Source organism: Pseudopodoces humilis, chromosome 11 (assembly GCF_049639895.1).
Source record: "Pseudopodoces humilis isolate 2021_Gansu_Grassland_sample_001 chromosome 11, ASM4963989v1, whole genome shotgun sequence".
Classification (NCBI taxonomy): Eukaryota; Metazoa; Chordata; class Aves; order Passeriformes; family Paridae; genus Pseudopodoces; species Pseudopodoces humilis.
This window is the reverse complement of record NC_142210.1, coordinates 16494108-16512851: the sequence shown is the minus strand read 5'-3', so window position 1 is coordinate 16512851 and position 18744 is coordinate 16494108. Positions and strand designations below refer to the sequence as shown.

The window sequence follows — 18744 nt, the reverse complement described above, 5'->3', positions numbered from 1 at the left end:
TGGTATTGTTTTCTTTGTAGTATTTTCTAGTTGTCTTTATTATAAAATATATGAACGTACTTTGATAATTAACAACAAATCATGATTAAGGTTTTAACAGCACTAGCTTTTCCCAAGAAGAGCTTCTGTCATTGTTTCACTACAGGGCTTGAGGAGCTACTTTTATCTTTAGCAAAGAGCTTGCAGCAGGGTTACCCCTAATTTCTGTAGTGTAATGGTCTCAGTTTGTTTCAGCCAAACTGCTGAATGAGAGAGAGTGAGAAGGGAAAGGAAAAAACAAACCAGCTTGATTATGTTGGGGGCTACTGCTGCAACTGATGCTTGATATGGGTAACTTAAAATTATCTATAGACAGTTGCCCATTTACAGACAACCTTATTCATTTTTCTGAATAAGGCCAAATTCACTTTTGGTTCCACCATTTGGCATGAAAATAAGTCTTTACCATCCCTCCTCCCTGTTCTTAAAAATGGCATGCCTCAGGGATATGCCTATGCTGTCTCCTCAGAAGTATCAGTGCTTTCCTGTATTGTTGTACGCTTTCAGTCACCTGAAGGTGAAAAGGGAGATCAGGAAGAGCACTTGACTTGACCTCATGTATTGGAGGAAAATTATGAAAGTGGAGTTAAACACTATATTAAACTTCAAAAAATTTAATTGAATGTCTGTGATCTTGAAATGCCACCAAATGGCTGTGGCTTTGCTAATGAGCATTGTGATGGTTATAACTGGAAATGAGTTGTTCAAGACTTCCTGTGTGGACTCTTTTGCTTTGGTTTGGGGTTTTTTGGTATCAGACCCTTCAAGGGTCTTCCTCTGTTTTTATTTTGATAAATTTTGCATCTGGCACAGAATCTAAACCAATAACCTGGTGAATCAGCTGCATGTGTCAGACTGCCTTGCAATAACCATCAGAATGTACTACTATAGGTGATACACTATTTATCTCCAATTAATGCTTGCTACTATTTGATCAGCTACCAAAAATTTCAAGTTCTGGTGGAGGAGCAAAGAAGTTTCTTGATTGCTAAACAGAATCAGTTTAACTCCAGGTCTGAACAGTGTACCTGTTTGCTACTGTTCAGAGCTATTCTTCCCATCTGGGAGATGGGGAAACTTGCTATTTTAGTGGAGCACAGCTTGACAGTTTGGTCACTATTTGGAGGGGGGAGTGGTAAGCTATGGGAGGTAAGTTTTCCAGTTTCCCAGTTGGCTCCAGCTGCAGCCTGCCTCGTGCTGTCGCGCGCTGGCTGCAGCAGGGACGCCGGCACTGCAGTGGGACCAGTGACAGAAGCTGTTCTTCAGCATTTTCAGGATGGCTGTTTTCTGCGTCAGGATGAGGCATTCCTGCTGGCCAGAGCCACCGCCAAGAGTAAAGGTAAGGTAATGTTTATTCCATGGGAATGCTTAAGACAGCCGAGCAACTTGTACCAACCACTACGGTAATAGCCACAGGAGCTCTTTTCCCCCCCCTTTAGCTTAGTTTATATACTGTAATGTTTTTGTTTTGTAAATAACTTTTTGCTGGATTCTTTTCATTAAGCTAATATGAATTTGAATAGTCCTTGTTCAGATGTAAATGTTAATTTTCTGTTACTTTTTCCCCTCCCTTTTCAAAATTCTTTAATCTGCTGTTTCCTCTTTTCTTTCTTCCGGAACAAAAATAAATTGGGGTGTAATGTAAGCTGGTCTCTATTTCATCATGGGAGATGCTGAATCTATAAAATAGTGCTGCAAAATTGCACTAAAGTTTTGGGAGGAATGAGACCCCAGGAAACATCTGCTATCTTTATACATCCTCTCTTGGAGACTTTCAGCAATGCTGTGGTGTGTGAGAAAATGCTTGCAGTCTGCGACCATGCTGAGTTACAGCTCGTGAGGGAAAAGGGGAATTTTCACCCCAATTGCTCAGTGACTCGGTTGCATATGTTGGATTGAATACTGGAAAAAGAAGTCAGTAATCTCCACAGTAACTGCAAACCAACTGTATGCAGTTGTGATCCAAACAGTCGATGTAAAATTAAATCCAATCAGGAGAAAGTTGGAATGCAATAGATCTGTGAATGTGAGCTCCTCACATTTGTTCGGTATGTAAATTTTCTCAGTGGCCATTCTAGAACCTGATGGACATCTGGCTTTAATTCACACCTGTGAAAAAGAGCAAAATTATTTACAGCATGTTTCCTCGGTTCTGATGTGCAGGATTATTTTCCTCCGAACAGATGAATTTGATCTCCACTTTTTTTTTTTTTAATTTGGTGCTGGGCTGTAGCTCTCAAAACCTTTGCTGGAGTAGTGGGTTTTGGTTTTTTTTCCCTCTCTCTTCAAACTATATAGAACTCCTACTTGCAAAACATGATTTAGCCAAGAGGACTTCAACGGACTGTGTGAACGGCTTCTCAAATATTTCCTTTGGTCTCAGATTTTTTGTTGATTTTTCTTGTGGGCAAAGGTAATTCTCTACTCTGTACTAGTATATCAAAAGCACCAGTATCTTAAAACATCATTTGTTGAAAAGCTCTCTAGGAAGTCTTTTGCTGTCTGTGAAGCCTTACTGTAGGATACTTTTGAAATCAGATTTCAGAATTTGTGCAGCCTCAGGAGCCTCCTCTGTTGGTACCTTCAAGTTTGACTTCTTTTGGACTTCGTGTACAAATACCATTCTGTTTTTGTATCTTTATAATTTTGTGTGTAGATTCAAATCTAATTTGTTAGAAGCTAAGACTGACTGTTAGATATTAGCCCTTTATAATTATCCTGTATATGCAGATTGTATGTTTATGCAATGTATTGTATAGTGTTTTTGAGATGTTACCATTTAAGATGACACTTCATTTCAAATAAAAGCCTATTGTTTCGCAGTTAATAATATTTAATGCTGGTGGTTGTGAATTGTATGATGTTATATTGTGCCATTGGACCACAAAGAGCTGGAGTTGGGAATTGGTGTTCTGGGGGCTGTCCTCTTTTTGCAGGTGATGTTTGAAATGTGATTCCTGAGGTAAAGTGTTTATGTTCTTGGGGGAAGAGGGTATGGGGAGGGATTGAATGGTTAATTTTTTTTCTTTTTCTTTTTTTTTTTTCTTCTTCCCCATCCCCAATGATTTGTGGTATTGCGTACCTTGTGCTTTCTGCTTGTTTTTTTCTTTACTATTAAACTGCTGATGTTTATTTCCAGGAATGTTTTGCAAATGTCCTTCTCACTCTTCCCCTCTACAACTGTAGGTACATTGTTCCTTTTTATCAAATAAGCACGTTTGAAGCAAACCAAAGATAAAATAAAAAAGGTCTTAATGTCACGTAAAGGAATGTTTCTTAATGTGTGCAGATGTATAAGTAGTGACTATATTTTAAAACTCTTCTATATGATAATGCATTGCTTTCAGCTAACTGACACATTTATGTTAAGTTAGAAGACACGGAGGATTAGAAGCGTGCTGCGAGGAATATGGTTCCAAATTAAACTCTTTACTTACTAAATTTGACTCAGTGCTTGGCTCTTCAGCAGGGCTTGTGTTACAGTACTTCTTGTATTGACACCTTTTACTTCTGGAAAGAAGATGCTTTCTATTTCAAATGGCTCTTTTAAAAGCAAAGTAGCCTACTTATTTCTAACTTAACATAAAGTTGTTGTATGATCTTCTGGGATGATGGGGTGTTCATGCACGCTTGCATTTCTTCCTGTAGGCATTCGTTGTGAAACACCTCTTGGAGTATACCCAGCAGAGTGAGTCCAACCTGCAGTACAGCTTGTTTTTAGTTTTTGGCATCTTTATGACGGAAGTGGTGCGATCGTGGTCCCTGGCACTAACCTGGGCATTGAATTATCGCACGGGGGTCAGACTGCGTGGGGCTGTCCTGACAATGGCATTTAAGAAAATCCTTAAGCTGAAGAACATCAAGGAGAAGTCTCTTGGAGAGGTAAGCGGCAGCCGTGTTTTGGAAATGGCAGTGTGAAAAGGGATGTGTAATGTATTCCTTTGAGAATGAGCTGTGCCTTAAATCTAAATAATCTGTTCTGTCTGTTTTTCAGCTCATAAATGTTTGTTCCAATGATGGTCAGAGGATGTTTGAAGCTGCAGCAGTTGGCAGTTTGTTGGCTGGGGGCCCTATTGTGGCTATCTTGGGAATGGTTTACAATGTGATCATTCTGGGTCCAACAGGCTTCTTGGGATCTGCTGTCTTCATCCTCTTCTACCCAGCAATGGTGAGTTGGAAAGAGTTAAGACTTACTTTATTTTTCTTAGGTCAGACAAATGTATAGTTCTGAATAAAAGGTGTTGAAATGGGCTAGATTTAGTCAGTTTATGGCATTGCACATTATTAAAGTTATTACAGTGCAGGAAGCTGAAATTTGGAAACAGGAAGCTCAAAGTGATAAAATTAGAAAATGGAGATAGGAAAGCTGATAGATTTGGCTGAGACTAATATTCATAGCTAAATGAAACTGCAGAATATTCAGGTGTTCATGGTTGAGGCTGGAAAGACATGAGGCCTCCAGCTTGTGTATGGGAGCTCAGTCTTGCATAAGCAGTGTACTTGATTTCTTGACTCAACACAACATGTTGAAAAACACTACATCTGGTACAGCTTGTTCTTGATGAGGTACTTCTGCTGAGCTGTGAAATAGGCTAGTTCAAGCCACGATCTTCTTGCCTATAAGACTGCTGAAGATTTGTCACTGTATTCATAATACATGTTGTATAAAACCTAGAGGCTGAATACTTTGAGGTTCACTGTGGTCCAATTTATCTGGCCAGAATTGCATTTTAGAGAGGAATAAGGAGCAGAGTTTGAACATGTTTTTCAGTTCTTTCCACCAGTCCTCCTTTATTGATGGGGGATTTCAAAAGAGTTTGCAGGTGTATGAAGAAAAGCAAGGAGCTAAAACTTCCTCAAGTAGTGTTGGGTTTGAATTTCAGACCAGGAATGCGATGAATGTAGGAGCAGCAAGTACTTTAGAACATGTCAAACAACTTTCTGTTTTTAGACTAGTTTAGTAAAAATGTTAAAAACTGTTTTATTACCTTCATAGCACTGGCATAGACTAGAAATTGATCTGGCTGGGCGAAGTCCTGATTTGCCTTACAGAATCAGGTTAAAAGGCTGGCTAAAGTGGGGATCAGCTTTGTGTGTCTTTAGGTTAACTTTATGCTTCAGAAACTAACTGAATTGGTGCTATTCAATATTGGTAAAAGTGCACCCCTTTATTCTCTCAAATTTTTGTTGGAATTTGCTCTCCTGGGTCTAGTGCTTGGTGCAGATGGGGCAGGAGGAAATGAATGGTGTTTCCAGCCTGAGCTTTACGTTAGAGCAGCAGTCTGACCTGGCCCTATCCCTGAATCCCATTTTCAGATTAAAAATTCATTTTCTCTGGTAATTAAGAATTGAATGTACTTGCTTTTTCTTAGTTGCCGTTATTGTTTCATGGTGTTGTCTTTTGTTTCAGATGTTTGTGTCACGCCTCACAGCTTATTTCAGAAGAAAATGCGTAGCAACAACAGATGAACGTGTGCAAAAGATGAATGAAGTTCTTAATTACATTAAATTCATTAAAATGTATGCCTGGGTCAAACCATTTTCTCAGAGTGTTCAAAGTGAGTTCCCACAATCTGCAAATGTCTCCTTTGATGCAGATGTCCCATTGCTTTGTAGCCTGGTGCATCCTGACTTAGTGCTGTAGGTGCTGCTGTACGAGCAGTGTAAGAACACTGTCATCCTTCAGGTTCCTCTGTGTTAAGCACAACGGGTTGGACAAACAGACCAGCTTCTGAAATTTCACCTTCTTGTGTAATGTTTATGGCATGATACTAATCTTAAATTTTCAATTTTGTTCCGCTTTTATTATTTAATAAATGTGTTGGCTGCCCTATTTTGAAAAAAATTCAAAAATCCCTATATTCGTGTGGTGATTACAGACCATTATTGTTTCCTCCTCTGTAATTGCTTTCTTTGAGAGGGTTTATAATCTGATAAACACTGAAGTGTAGACTTGGGTCTCTTAGTGTTTATAGTGCTATGGTACTGTCTGTTGTGTGTATGTAACCCTTGAATCACAGTTCAAATGTGGTGCCCCTATTTGTATTTCCAGAAATTCGTGAGGAGGAACGCAGAATCTTGGAGCGTGCAGGCTACTTCCAGAGCATCACTGTGGGAGTGGCTCCCATCGTTGTTGTCATTGCCAGTGTGGTGACCTTTTCTGTCCATATGATCCTTGGCTATGACCTTACAGCAGCTCAGGTAAACTGTTGGAAACATTCTTTATGCTTTTGCTTCTGTAGCTGTTCTGCTGAGCCATTTCTCATGTGGCTGTGCCCATGTGGCCAGGCTGCATCCTCACTCACATAAGTGAACATCTCATGGCTGTGACAGCAGCAGGTGTAGTCTTCTATTTTGCACAAAAGGCTCTTGGTGCTCTTTTGTCCTGACCTTCCTCAGAACAGGTTTTGGGCTGAATGTAAATGAGTCTTCCTGTTTGCTGTTTGGATGGGGCATTGGGGATTACTGGATGTTTTTGTTTTGCAGTGTGCTTGGATGCAAAAAGCACAAATGTCTAAAAATAGGATTTGATTTTGTGCCTTCACTAGTAGGTTAATGCAGAATTTGCTGGCGGCTGCATTTGTTAGACCTACAAACAGAACAGGTCTGTCTTGGTCTGTTGAAAGCACTAGGGAAGGAGCTGGATGGTTGCTCTTGGACTGGGCCTTTTGTATGGTTTTAACTTGTTACTGTGCTATCTGAGCTTTTAGAAGGCTGGAGCTGTTAGAATATTGCATCCAATGTGATTATTTTTCTTGTCTTGTTTTTAGGCATTCACAGTGGTCACTGTCTTTAACTCAATGACTTTTGCTCTCAAAGTAACTCCATTCTCAGTGAAGTCTCTGTCTGAGGCATCTGTTTCTGTTGACAGATTTAAGGTAAGCAGTCATTTGGCCTCACAGTTTTCACTGTAAGTGTGGAGTGTTGTATGTGTTCAGTAGATGCAAAGGGAATGCTTGGAAGGTAATATGATTTTAATGGCACAGAAGTCATTTTTCTTTACACTTAACATTACAGATTATTTGATTCTGCAAGAGATACAAATACAGTGAAGGAATATTGGCAATTTAAGAATAAAATACCAGTGTGAGAAGCAAAATAGTCTGATTCAATGATTTTATGATTTTGAAGTTGGCCACAGGAAGAGATAAGAGTGAAGGACTCAGTGGCTCACTGTATAATAATTTTTAACTCCATTTTAAGAATGTCTGTATGAAAAGACTGCAACATGTGTACAAGAAATCTTATGCTTTGCTAATAAAACCTTTTGAGAATATCAGGTGTTAGGTAAGCAGTTTGACAAAAAACAGTGGAGTTTTATCTATGGTCACAGAACCATGAGGTTTTATATTTCCAGACCAGATTAAGTGACTGAAATTCCCCTGTATCAGTAAAATGGAGCTGTGATCTGGCAAAAGAGATCTATGGCAGAAAATGTAAAACCCTGATAATGAACAATCTTATCTCACAACATGGGGATTGGAGGATGAATACACTGTGTGTACTTTATGAACTCAGAGGGGAGACCTGTACTTTGTCTTGTCTCTTGAAGATAACAGTGTATTACACGTTGTGGAAATTTCCAAACTGGAAAATAGCACTTTCCAAATAGAAACTTTGACAAGCATTGACTGATACATGGATTCTGTGAAATGCATTCATGAAACAAACTTCTGTGTGAGAAAAACAGGATCTGTAGAGTGTTTTTGAGATTCCATTACTTCTGAGCAATTTTGCTTCATCTTCTGAGTCAGCCTAAAATCAGTCTTGCTTAGATCCAAGTGCACTAAAGGGAAATTTCTGTGGGGGAAGAGAAGGAAAAGGAAATTGAATTATCTCCCAGTTTGGCTATAAATTGTGTAGGAAGTATAATGTAAGGTGGGCATACTCTTACATCACAGTAAAAATTTTATTGACTTTTTGGCTCTATAAATGAGTATGAGCTTTCTTATGAATGTGTGCTTCAGACATAGCAATTGTAAGAATAAATAAGGCTGGGAATTGTGAATTTTTAGTCACAAAAGACTACTTGGTTCAAAACAAATTGTGTAAGTGGCAAACATTTTATCTTGTAATTAAATTGTGTGAAAAATGTCTTCCTAATCTGTTGATTGTAAATACTGATGGATATGGTGGAAAACATGATACAGTTGACTTAATGGCTTACTTCTTATTGCCAAGCAGCCTTAGATAGATCAGCTACACTTGTGCAAGATGGCTTTTTCATAGCAGAAAAGTTGATGGGTAGAGGCTCAAGCCAAAAGCCATTCTGTCTCCTTCCATAATGAGTTGGTGTGCAGGACAAGTCAGTCACTCTGTCTCAAGTGACTTCTCCAACCTGTGTGTTCTGCTCATGTGTTTTCAATCTGGAACATACAGAGCTGCAGTTGCAAACAGTGTCAAAGGAAGAAGCCCCTGTCGTGTCACATCCAGAGTATTGCACTTCTGTGAAAGTCGAGTGTATCCAAGTGCTTCCACCACATCCAGGAATGCCCCAGCCACTTAGCAGACCTGGAGTTAGTTTACACTAATGAGCTACCTTTTGCTCTTCAGCTTCCTCCTACTATATAGCCTGATGTGTTTTGCTGCGTGAGTGTGCCGTAGGCTTGTCTCCCAGTCTTGATCAGGTGTCTCATCTTTACACCTCTCTCACAACTCCTATCAGAGTTTATTTCTAATGGAAGAGGTTCATATGATAAAGAAAAAACCAGCCAATCCTCACACCGCGATAGAGGTGAAAAATGCTACCTTGGCTTGGGACTTCTCCCACGCCAGCGTCCAGAGCTCACCAAAGTTGACCCCCAAAGTGAAAAAAGACAAGAAAGTCACCAAGAGCAAGAAAGAGAAAATGAAGCTACAGAATGAGGGACAGCAAGCTGTGCTGGCAGAACAGAGGGGCCATCTTCTAGTGGACAGTGATGACCATCACAGCCCCGAAGAGGAGCACAAAATCATCCACCTGGTTAACCTTCGGCTTCAGAGGACTCTGTACAACATTGACTTGGAGATAGAAAAGGTAAGAAGTAAAAGGAGGAAATCTGACCTTTTAAAAGGCCTCATTTTAGCTGCTCCTTGGAACAGAGAGCTGTGCGCTGTTTCATTTTGTATGAAATGGAGCATATTGCTTTTGTTCACTCCTGTAATATCCATGGCAACTGCAGTATCCAGGATGCAGTGTCTGATCTTGCTGTAAACAGCTGTGCCATTTTAGCAGCTAGATCTTTGCAAATAGCCTGTGAAACAAGGGCAGGCTCTATAGCTTTCACATCCAGCTGAGGGGTTTGCAGCTCCTAGGACAGTGTGTGAGCCACTGAGCTCAGAGAATCTGCAGGGCACCAGCTACCAGGTGAACAGTGTGTTCCTGCAGTGGTTTGATAATTTTGCAGAGTTTCAGCTGTATCCTGGGTGAACATTTTAGGTGATTAGGTGTTCCAATGGAGTATAACAGTGCTTTTCATTGAAAAATGTGCAATTTTCTTCCTTGAGATTTTTTGTACAGTAGGATGCAGGTTTTAAAGAATTGTAGAAGCATTTGGAGCTATTGCTCCAAGATGGGTAAAAACATGTAAGATGTCAAAGAAAAAGCATTGAACTTAATAGATGACATTATCTGCAAATACAAGAGCTTTGCAGTTTGGCATTTGGATGTTGAAATAATGAGATCCATTTATTTATGAAGATATTAATACTTAAATTGTCTTATGTAGTTCTGAAAATAGAGGGAGAGTTTAAACTATTTTAAACAGTAAAAATACCTATATTTTAAACTCTGGGGGAGAAAGCATATGGCTTTAAAAATTGCCTCAAAAAGGAGTATGATTACTTGCAAATGTAAAGGCTGGTTTTGTCTCAAGTGTGCTATCAAGATAAGGCCAGCAATGTGTTGTCCCACAAGTGTCTATATGCCTTTTTTGTTCACTTTACATTTTTTACAAAAGGAATAAAAATAGTTTTGATAAATTAATTGCTTAATGTGGGTATTAATCCACCCATTCTCTTGCAGAAAAATTATTCAAAATGACTCAATTCTAGTATTTTCTTGGTACATGTTCTTTAGAAAATTGGATCTAAGTGGCAAGGGGTTTTACTGGACCCATATGTGCTAAATTCTCTTTTCTTTCAGACTTTTCCTCTATATCTTTCCTTACTACTCTCAAAAGCATCTTGATGCATTCTGTTCAGCCAGGCCTTGGCGCTTTTGGTTTCTTGATCCTCCTGGCCTGTATCCCTTGTAAGAAGGAAGCTGATCTTCAAATACCTTTATTTTTACCTGTAGAATTGATTTCAGTTATATTTCACTGTGAGATTGTATTCACTCTATACAATTTGAGCATTAAAATGCTGAATCTTGGTTTTTTTTTTGTCTTATGTCATTTTAGAGCTGTCATTCATATCCAACTGTCCTTTCAGAGATACTAAAGGTAGTCTGAATTCTGAAAGGGGTGAAGAATGTAAGAAATGAGTACCATAATTATTTCCTTTCTGTGCAGGGAAAACTTGTTGGAATTTGTGGCAGTGTGGGGAGTGGAAAAACTTCACTTATCTCAGCAATTTTAGGGCAGGTGAGAAATCCTGTTTTTAGTACTTCTGCTTTTCTCTTTCCCATCTCCTATTTCGCTTTTTTGTATTCTGTAGAATGAAGTCTACTGTAAACATGGGGTAGGATAATCTCACAGCTGGTGTGTAATTCCAGATGACCCTGTTGGAGGGGAGCATTGCAGTAAGCGGGATGTTTGCGTACGTGGCCCAGCAGGCCTGGATTCTCAATGCCACTCTCCGGGACAACATCCTTTTTGGCAAGGAATATGATGAAGAAAGGTTTGTCAGTCTGCTTGCTGATTTTCATGTAAGCTTAGTAATTATTGGCCCAAGCTTTGGAAAAATTTAATGCAGAGTTCACTGCAGATAAAGCATCTATGTCCTTCTGGAGTCTGTCTCTAAGTCTCCTCTAAGTCCCATTTAGGATCATGCCTCTCTAGCATGTGGCCCTGTGGCTGGTGGCTGTCATTGTGTCTGTCACTGCTCCTTGCAGTGAGGCTGGGCCTCACCCTGTGGACCTCTGGTTAAAACCAGCAGCTACTGTGAGCAGCACTAAAGTGGTATTTGCTCTTGCTGTCCTGGCCTTGCCCTCTTCAAACACAACATCTGCTGTACTGACATCTTCCATGGCCCCCCTCCACTGGGGGACTTTTCTGTGGCCCTTAGCCAACTATCCCTGAAAACAAATTGTCTCTATCCTCACAATGCTTCTGAAGTAGGTGATTAATTATTACCCTCAGTTTTCTCCTGAGAATTCAAGGCAGATGATTTGTTTTAGGCTGCTGGAATATCTGCTGTTAGTGTAGAAAATGATGATATATGCTGTACTAGCTAAATAATTGTGGGGAAAATTAGTGTTCTTAACTATTTATCTAATTGTTCTTTAGATACAATACTGTGCTGAATGGTTGCTGTCTAAGGCCTGACCTGGCCATCCTTCCAAATGGGGACCTGACAGAGGTATGTTTTGCTTGAACTAAACTAATTAATAGATGGAGAAAAGAGTTTTGGTTTGGCAGGGTAAACTGGAGTTGAGGGTACATCAGTCTGGGCTGCATATGAGCCAAGCTGTTGAATGCACTCTCTTGAACTGAGCTTAATGGGCCCTAGACTATTAAGAGTTGTACCCTGTTTTTCACTCAGATGTTGACTGTTGGGGAATTTTTTTGTGTTGTAAATTTAGCAGCCTTAACAGGTCCTAATTGAACTTGATTTAAAATAGCTAAGAAAAACAATGACTATGTTAATTCATAAAAGGTAAAATAAGCAGAGAAAGTACTGCCAGATTTCAAGCATATTAACCTTGAGTTTGAATGTATAACACATGTCACAAAGTAAACACTTAAACTTGAATATGTATGTGTATTAATATAAGATGTTATGGGGGAGTATATTTATAAAAAAATTAATATTATGGTCTACTTTATTCTATGGTAATCTATGTTGCACGGTGCTGAAGAAATAAAATAATGGGTGTGTGTCTCTGTGCAGATTGGTGAACGAGGGGCTAACCTGAGTGGGGGACAGCGTCAGAGAATCAGTCTGGCTCGAGCCCTCTACAGTGACAGGGACATTTACATCCTTGATGACCCCCTTAGTGCCTTAGATGCTCATGTTGGAAATCACATTTTTAACAGTGCAATAAGGAAGCACCTGAAGTCAAAGACTGTCCTTTTCATCACGCATCAGCTTCAGGTACTGAATCTCCCATACTTTCTTGGACCTTCTTGAAATGGTTTGTTAATTGGTTGCCTTCATACTGGAAATTTCTGTGCCCTGACCTGTGACAGGACAACCCTGTCTGTCTATAGAATGTCTTGTTTACATTTATAAACTAGGTTTGAAAATATGCACTGAACACAATTCAATTATTTTATACCAGTGTTGCTTGGTGTCTGATTGGGACTGGTAACATTTGTCTAATGAAAACTTACCAGAGAACTAAATACCTTGTTCAAAAATATTTTTGTTAACTTACTGTAAAGCTATTTCTTCGCAGCAGAAAACAGTTATATTTGGTGTCAGTCAATCAGAATTGATGTACCTGAGATTTTTTTGCTGTCTTCAGTACATAGAAATATTAGTGTTTAGTCTATCAGTATTTGCAGTGTTAAAGTATCCTGAGTCACGTCTTCCAGAAGAGATTGGTTTTGATAGGACACAAAAACATTTTATTTGTACAGTGTGAGTAATCATGGTGCTCTGGTCTGAGGAGGACCTCTGAAAATCAGCTGTCTGTTATGTGGGAATAGGTGTGCTGTGTACCAGTGTCTACAAGCTGCTGAGAAGGGTTGTGTGGGAGTGTTTGGTTATTGAACATCGTGATAGAGACTTGTTCTTACTGCCACTTTCTCCAGTATCTTGTTGACTGTGATGAAGTGATCTTCATGAAAGAAGGCTGCATTACTGAGCGAGGCAGTCACGAGGAACTGATGAATTTAAATGGGGATTATGCAACTATTTTTAATAGCCTACAGCTGGGAGAAACACCACATATTGAGGTACTTGTTTATTTTTAAGTGCTCCGAATCTTGGCTATTCTGAGGTGAACCAATTGATGCTGTTGGAAACCTGGAAAATGGCTTCACGTGTTTTCATGTGTTGATCTGACCAGTAGATTTCCTATGGAAGAATCTGTGCTTCATTAGCACTTTGTCACAGTTTGCTTTTAGGGAATGTGTGCTAGAGAGGACTCTGCTAATCAGCTTGTGAGTTAATAATGAAAATATTGTAGTGTCTCCCGTGGTGATGATCAGAGCAGGAGGTTTGTCTCTCTTATTGTACACTCCACAGCTTAATTTACCTCTGAATTAGCACAGATCTTCAACAACCTTTGTCTGAAAAAATTACTGGCTTGTTACTGCTTTTTCAGTGGAGTGTGACTGAGGCACAGCAGATGTGACAACTTATCAAAATTTAGATGGAACAGTATTTTGGAAGTGTAACTGAAATGTGTGTTTTGGGGGAATTTATGAAAAAAAAGTTTTTGCCTTGGCAGTAATTCTGTTATTAAAAAAAGACTGTAAATGCAAACTTGAATATGTGCTCTAGCATTTCAGTTGGTGCAAAAATTGTAAATCTAGAAAATAACAAGAGCCATTCAGTACAACAACATCTAAATTTTCAGCAATTTAATTTTTCCTACCGTTCTGCTTTCTTTCCTGAAGATAATCTCTGGAATAAGGATCCTTGTGTTTTGTTTTATAATAACTTACTTGTCTAAATTCTGTCTGTATTTCCTCTTAGAAAAGATTAGAAGTAGCTGAGCAGTTTAGTTTTTAAGAGATGAGAGGCTCCTTACTCACAAGACATTTAAAACATTTCTGAGATGGAAGCATTGTAAGAATATATCAGTATATTGAAGCAGCTTGGTGACACATTCTCCTGGGAGATGTTTGTGAAAGAAGCAAAAGGAATATAATGCATTCCTCTGCACATCCTTTGAGGCATGAAGATGATAGTTCTGCCATTTTAAGACTAATATAATGATAGCGAACAAGAGATTCTCCAGTCCTCATGCTTGGCTGACCTTCAGTGTCTCTGTAGACATTAGCTCATGGAAGGGACCATTAAATTGCATTCCCTATAGGATAAGAATAAATGGATGATCAGTTGGATTCTCTGTGGTTTGATCTCGTAAAGTGTGGGAAGGCAGCCCTGAACATGGTGTGTAAGGGGTTTCAGTCCATGTAGGCTGACTCTGAACATGCAGTAACTCCCAGTTATGGGAAGATGGCTGGGTTTAGAACAGTGCTTGTGTGTGCACTTTAGTGTTTGGATATTGGATTTCTGGAAGATGAAGTTAACCTGACTTTTCATAAGAAAGCTCTAATGAAATTTCTGTAAGTGCTAGAGTGCTTGGGGAAAAAAAGCCTCTTTAAAAAATGGTGAGTTATTTTTAGAAGGGATAGGGAGATTACATCTTTCTTGCAATAGTATGGATATCATTCCTCTACCATGTACACTCATAATTTCACTGATTCTGGAAATTAACCTTGTACTCTGCCTGTATAGGTTGGTAATAGTTCAAAGTAGTAGAGGAGGAGAGTTTAATCCACCAGAGTTGGCAATCATCTATAATAACTGTGAAGTTAATATCCTCTGTGACTTGAATGCTGAGCTATTGAAAACTTTTGTCCTTAAGAGGCAGATTAATAAAAGTTTGTATTTACATATGAAAATGTCAAAGCCAATTACTCCCAGTATGTTTAGTGTCACTGTTTTCCTGCAGATTAATATCAAGAAGAACACAAACAATTCACTGAAAAGGCCCCAAGATAAAAGTACCAAAACAGGGTCTGTGAAGAAGGAGAAAGTTGTAAAGAAGGAAGAGGAGGGTAACTATGTAATCAAATTTCTGGCTGTCATTATTTTGTACTTCAATAAGCTCAAAACATTATATACTTCAAAGTATATTGTTAATGTACCTCTCAGGTTTTGGAAGCTGTCTCAATCCTAATCACTTAGCGTGGTTGATAGGACACAGGCAGTGGGCAAAGAACATTCATTAATTCATTAAATATAGACACCTGTACAATGTTTTTAAGTTCAATCAGGCTCCTGTTGGTCAGATGCCATCAGCACAAAGGAGCTGGTACTGCCTTGTCTCCCACACCACCTCCCTCCTGTCCTAGGAGGGCAATGTGTACACACTTGGCACTGGGCAGGACATGGCATTTATGGATGAAGGGAAGAGATGACCTCTGCAGTTCTGTTTCATGTTACCTTTGAACTTCATGGTTTCAAAAGCAATAGTGAGGCTGATCCTAGCCTAACATTTAAGTTCGTGCTGATAAGGCTTTTTCAGTTGTACCAGGACTTAAATGATTCTGCAGGAGAAATGTGACTTTTTGAAAAACTGTTTGAACCACTGAGTTCTAAGCATGAAGTAAGGTGTGTGTTTCTGAAAGTACTCTGCACAGTTTGAAAGACTAATTTTGTGTGTTCACATATTTATAGGAGTTTAATGGAAGAGCTTTCTTTTCTTTACTCCCTTTTAATACTCTGTTCTTTCACAGGTCAGTTGGTCCAGTTGGAGGAGAAAGGCAAAGGCTCTGTTCCCTGGTCTGTTTATGGTGTCTACATTCAGGCAGCTGGAGGCCCCTTTGCATTCCTCATCATCATGGCATTGTTTGTGCTGAATGTGGGCAGCACAGCTTTTAGCAACTGGTGGCTGAGTTTCTGGATCAAGCAAGGCAGTGGAGTAAGTTAAATAGTTTTTCTACTCTTGTGTCTAGTGGGCTGGGGGTTTGCTCTGCTAGACAAATCTTAAGCAGTCTTGTGAGACCAAATGGTGCTTCCTAATTTAAATAAGTTGTAAGGCTCCCCAGGAGGTGGTCTCACTAGGGAGTTTGTCTCCAAAAATAAGAGAGATTCAGTAATAGGAAAGATAATAATGTGTATGGTTTAACGCTGCCCTCTTGTTCTGTTTCTTGATTAGTCTAAGAAAAGGAAGTGAAAATATGAAAGGGGCCAACAAGCTAATTTTAGTGTTGTTTTTTGTTTAAATGTGATTATTATACCTAACAGGATAATTTATGTTAAAATATGGCTTTGAGTTCAAATGACATACCAAATATCAGATATAATGAGAGAAGACACAAGGCAGTTAAATTCTACCACATGTAATGCATACATGCTTCATTCTTGTCTTAACCAACCTCTGAAACCTTGAATTTTCTGCAGAACACCTCTGTGACTTTGGGAAATGAGACTGTCATAAGCAACAGCATGAAAGATAACCCTCGCATGCATTACTATGCTGGCATCTATGCACTGTCTATGGCGGTTATGTTGATTCTGAAAGCTGTTCGTGGTGTGGTCTTTGTAAAGGTATGTGCCAGTGCTGGCATTTGTCTCTCCCTCCTCCTACTTCTGCACATTGCTGTCACTGTGGTTCTCTTGGTCATCTCCCAAGAGAAACTTTTGAACCAGAGTCAATCATGTTATGTAATGTTTCCATAGCCAGCTCTTGAGGCTGCACCATGTTTCTGCTAAGCTTCTGCCCAAATTAAGAGCTTCCTCCACTGGTTGGAAGCACAGAATGCAGTAAAAAATCTCTTATGGCTGGAGAGAGAAATGAAGTAGAATATTTGGGTGCCAGAGGAGAAGCAGTGGCAAGAATATAACTGCTTTATAACCCTGCAATGTTTTCTGCATTATCAGGGAACTCTCAGAGCATCCTCAAGGCTCCATGACGAGCTCTTCCGACGGATTCTGCGTAGTCCCATGAAGTTCTTTGACACTACCCCCACTGGGAGGATCCTCAACAGGTTTTCCAAAGACATGGATGAAGGTACCTCTCACTGTGTGCCCTGTAAAACCCATATTCAGACCTCCCAGGGAACTCCTGAATACTCTCCAGTTTGTTGCTGTTGGGATGATTGTACCCTATGTCTGTTGCCAAAAGTGCACTTGCAAAAAACAAAGCAGGAATTGGGATATAGCTGGGTTATGATTCTAGAAGGCAGCTGGTAGCTCAGGTCTGATCATTCACTTATGAAGGAGGAAATGTGCTGCTGCTGTTGTACCTCCAGGCTGCACATGGGCTCTCAGCAGTTAATGCAGGAGCAACTTAAAGCATTAGAGTGAAGCTGATGTGCAGCAGAGGTGGTAATTAGGTCAGGGTTCCATCAATGCTATTTCTGTAAGTGGGAGTAATTAGATGGCCAGCAACTCAGAAGGTAAAAACATCCCAATGAAAATGTACATTTTTAATTTGAATAAAGTAAGAGAAATCACTATCTTTGTTACTGATGTACAGCTCTACTAAGTTGATTTCTATAGGGTGTTTTGGTTTTCTGTACTCAAGATCTTCCTCTTTTCCTTCCATTTCACCAGTTGACGTTCGTTTGCCGTTTCAAGCAGAAATGTTCATCCAGAACGTCATTCTTGTGTTCTTCTGTGTGGGGGTGATTTCGGGGGTGTTCCCCTGGTTCCTGGTGGCAGTGGGTCCCCTCATTGTCCTGTTCACAGTTCTGCATGTTGTGTCTAGGTAAGTGCACCAGCTGCTTTGAGTAAAAGTACAGATACTTTCACCTTCAAGTACAGCATAGTGGTTGGCATATGGTGGTTCTGCATGAAACTCAAAGTGCTTCTTTCCTTGCAGAGTCTTTATTCGAGAGCTCAAGCGTTTGGACAACATCACACAGTCTCCATTCTTGTCTCACATTACATCTAGCATCCAGGGTCTTTCCACAATCCATGCCTACCACAAAGGACAGGAATTTCTGCACAGGTCAGTCTAGATACCTATCTGGGAATGGTGGAGCACAAAGCTGAATGCAGCAGCTTCTGGGATTCAGAAGGATTTATTACTGGGGTCTGATGGATCATTGGTTCTTTGACTGAAAGTTGCTTTTCTGGGAAAAACAATTGGGAGAGCAGAAGGAAGGGTAAGGGAAAAGTAGGAAGATCATTGGTGAGGGAAGTTCAAACCCAGCCATCATGTTTTGGTTTGAAACTTGGTCAGTGGTGAGTCTTCCCACCCTGAATTCTGATACTGAAACAGGGGTTTAAGTAGGTCTGATGTTTGTAGAACTTTGCTGTGTTTGTTTCAGGTACCAGGAGCTGCTGGACAACAACCAGGCCCCGTTTTACCTGTTCAGCTGCGCAATGCGCTGGCTAGCTGTGCGTCTGGACATTATCAGCATTGCTCTGATCACAACCACTGGCCTTATGATTGTCCTGATGCATGGCCAGATCCCTCCTGCCTATGCTGGGCTGGCCATCTCATACGCTGTGCAGGTGAGTGTGACCACATACTGTAATACTTAATTTCTCTTTTCATGTAGATGATATCTTTTTTATGTAGATGATATTTATGATACTGCTAATACCATAATTTTGAGCAAACAGCATCCAGCGCTGGCTCAGAGGAATTGCAGGGTTCTGAGCGCTCGTCTTTGGCTGCTGTTTGGCCTCTTCTGCCTCCTTGTGGCGCCGAGGTGAAATTAAAGCGCTTAGACACCTCATACTTAAAGCCATTGCTCTTGGGAAACGTTTCTAAAGCTGCCGGTTTCTCAAGGGATTCATGAGATATGGTGATTTTAAAATGAACTATTTAATTAACTTGCTTTGAACACTTTAGTTGTATGATGCCCAATGTCAAGAGTATCAAATATCATAGAATTCTTTAGGTTGGAAACACCAGTAAGGTCATTGAGT

At 39.9% G+C, this 18744-nt stretch overlaps 1 protein-coding gene across 6 annotated transcripts in view; it reads left to right on the top strand.

Annotated features, from left to right (window-relative positions):
* Positions 1–18744, top strand: part of ABCC5 (ATP binding cassette subfamily C member 5) — a 47092-nt gene that overhangs the window by 16743 nt on the left and 11605 nt on the right. For all 6 annotated transcript variants that reach the window (XM_014254337.2, XM_088060846.1, XM_088060845.1 and 3 more), the window contains 18 exons: positions 3688–3921; positions 4034–4207; positions 5450–5597; positions 6092–6240; positions 6810–6917; positions 8705–9055; positions 10530–10601; positions 10733–10857; positions 11466–11538; positions 12070–12273; positions 12936–13079; positions 14810–14915; positions 15597–15781; positions 16264–16410; positions 16744–16873; positions 17419–17572; positions 17687–17815; positions 18138–18324. In XM_014254337.2, coding sequence (XP_014109812.2) covers positions 3688–3921; positions 4034–4207; positions 5450–5597; positions 6092–6240; positions 6810–6917; positions 8705–9055; positions 10530–10601; positions 10733–10857; positions 11466–11538; positions 12070–12273; positions 12936–13079; positions 14810–14915; positions 15597–15781; positions 16264–16410; positions 16744–16873; positions 17419–17572; positions 17687–17815; positions 18138–18324 — 2820 coding nt within the window. The remainder of the gene's footprint in view (positions 1–3687; positions 3922–4033; positions 4208–5449; positions 5598–6091; positions 6241–6809; positions 6918–8704; positions 9056–10529; positions 10602–10732; positions 10858–11465; positions 11539–12069; positions 12274–12935; positions 13080–14809; positions 14916–15596; positions 15782–16263; positions 16411–16743; positions 16874–17418; positions 17573–17686; positions 17816–18137; positions 18325–18744) is intronic.